This window comes from Trachymyrmex septentrionalis, unplaced genomic scaffold, assembly GCF_001594115.1.
Source record: "Trachymyrmex septentrionalis isolate Tsep2-gDNA-1 unplaced genomic scaffold, Tsep1.0 scaffold9, whole genome shotgun sequence".
In the NCBI taxonomy this organism is placed as follows: domain Eukaryota; kingdom Metazoa; phylum Arthropoda; class Insecta; order Hymenoptera; family Formicidae; genus Trachymyrmex; species Trachymyrmex septentrionalis.
In genome coordinates this window covers 924604-927159 of record NW_017306091.1, presented here as the reverse complement: position 1 = coordinate 927159, position 2556 = coordinate 924604, and the positions used below count along the sequence as shown (strand labels likewise).

General features: G+C 25.7%; 2 protein-coding genes across 2 annotated transcripts in view; both read left to right on the top strand.

Moving 5' to 3' along the window:
• The window catches only part of LOC108755606 (odorant receptor 13a-like), a 2800-nt gene extending 1781 nt beyond the window's left edge, over positions 1–1019 (top strand). The window contains exon 3 of the mRNA XM_018498721.1: positions 912–1019. Within this exon, the coding sequence (XP_018354223.1) occupies positions 912–1019 (108 nt within the window). The remainder of the gene's footprint in view (positions 1–911) is intronic.
• A 1015-nt stretch (positions 1020–2034) lies between these two features.
• Positions 2035–2556, top strand: part of LOC108755824 (odorant receptor 43a-like) — a 3746-nt gene continuing 3224 nt past the window's right edge. The window contains exon 1 of the mRNA XM_018499124.1: positions 2035–2520. Within this exon, the coding sequence (XP_018354626.1) occupies positions 2039–2520 (482 nt within the window). The 5' untranslated portion in view covers positions 2035–2038. The remainder of the gene's footprint in view (positions 2521–2556) is intronic.

The following is a 2556-nucleotide window of genomic DNA, read 5'->3' as shown; positions in this document are numbered from 1 at the left end:
ATATATATAATATATGTATATGTATATATATGTATATATATATATATATATATATATGTGTGTGTGTGTGTGTGTGTGTGTAACTATTATACAAACAACAAAAGAGGAAGATATCATGTGGTGAGCATAGACAGCAATTGTTATCAATAGACATATTTTAATGTATAATATATAACCTATTACTAACTATAGTTATAAACTATAGCCGATTATAGAAGTGAGAAAGAACAATAGATATGTACATACGTCCTTTCTTTGACATCCCTGTTATTAAATTTTTTGTTCGCGATGTTTTGTGCGATATTCGATATTGAAGTAATGAAAACTTCATACGAAGGTACAGAATATTTAATACTTAATACTTTGTTCATCTTTCTCAAAAATTATTATAGAGAGCATGCGCGAGAAAAGTTTTTCTCTGAATAGGAGGTAACGTCGGTTCATGAAAGAGAAGCAGACGTCAGTCGCTAGATAACATTCAACATGGAAACTTCGAAATATAATGGATACCAAGGTGTTTATTTTCTTGATTATTGTAAATGATTGTAATTGAGAAAGTGTTAATAGAAATATTTTCATTACAATTCGTGCGACTAATGATAACCTTAAAAAAACTTTAAATTATTGCATTTTATGATACTATTTGTGTTATTTTATTAAAATATTAGTTACATCTAATTTAAAATTTTGAGTGGTTCTTATTTACTATTTTTTCAATTTGCGTGATTATTAAAAAATGATTATTATAATTAGATCTGTGATTATTGAAAAGTGAAGTGTTTCTAAACATTGTATTTTGCATTCTCTCAATTGTATTTTGCACACACATTCTCTCAAATAAGTATAATTAATATTATATTTACATATTTAATTATGGTTTTACTTAAGCATCTTTTAAAAATATAATGCAGGTAATCGTTTTAATAAATTTCGCACTTATTAAGATTTCTGCAGGTAGATTTCGAATGGGCGGTAAAACTAAATCGTTTCACTTTAAATTTGATTGGACTTTGGCCTAAGACTGCACAAAATTTTCGACAGCAATTAATAAGCAATTTTCAAGTGCTTGTCGTATTTTTGAGTATAACACTAGGCCTCCTTATTCCTTCTATACATTCCTTAACAAGAATTTTTGGAGACATTATATTAATGCTAGATAATCTACAATTTACTCTACCAGCCATAAGTTGCTCGATAAGAATCATAATTTTCTGGTGGAAAAAAGAAGGTAGATTAATTTTGCTATTTATCTAAATTATTAAATACAGTAAACAATATATAACTTAAATACTATGTCATAGTTAATATTTAATATTTACAAGTCTCTAAAATAGCTGAAAACTTTTTAAACAATTAAAACTATACATATAGTTATAAGACTATACATATATATATTTTTTTTATATAAAGAGTAAACTATATTAATGCACATTCTAAAATTTTTTTAATTATAAATATTCTATATGTATCTTTTTTATTAAAAATATTTGCACATAAATTATTTCATAAAACATAACTAACATTTTTCAAAATCTAATTCCATTAATTATTACGTATATAAAAATGTTAATGGAAAGTCATAAAAAAATCCGTATGTGTTTGTATAGATAAGATATTTACAGTTTTATATATATATAAATAATATGAATGAGTATATAATGCAGTCAAAATTTCATATTTTACAAATCTAAGGCCTATAATGCAATGAGAAACACAGTCAATGGGAAGAGGAAATAGAAAACGGATTACAGCTTGTCAGAAATCATGTAATTTAGTATACAGTTTCTGAATAATTGAAATCTGTTATTCCCTGTTTCTATTGTCTGTGCTTTTCAATTGTACATTAGACTTTATATTTTTATTTCTACCATATTCTATAAAATTTTTTTTTGTAAATACAAAAAAATATTTCTTTTTACTTTTTAAATTTTTTATCGTTTATGATTAAATTTTTATAATAGCCTCTATTCCGATTTAATTTTTTGTTAAGTAATAAAAATTTTTAATATTAAAATTTTTTTAAGCTATCGAACCGATCATGAACATGATCGTGGAAGATTGGATAAAATTAAAAAATGCAGAAGAGAGAAGTATAATGATCCGGAGAGCACAGAGTGCACGTATAATTATTACATTCGCATACTGCATAATGGGAATAGGATGCTTTTTTCTCATCGTTCTACCTAGCTTTGGAATATCAATGAGAGATACCACCAACATTACTGATCCAGGCAGACCAATGCCCCTACAAACTTATTACATTTACAATGTCACAAAAAGTCCACAGTACGAACTGACATTTATTAGTCAATCTGTTTATATCATTATTGCTATGATGTCCTATAGTGGAATTGATAATTTTCTCGGGCTGTTGGTTTTCCATATATGTGGTCAATTAGATATTCTGAAGAACCGTTTAACAAGTTTGGATAAATGTAAAAATTCTCACAAAATACTAAACAGTTGTATAACAAGACACATACGCTTACTTAGGTTTGATCCATATGAAATATATAATCAGTACTTCACTTATATATAAATATAATATATTATATA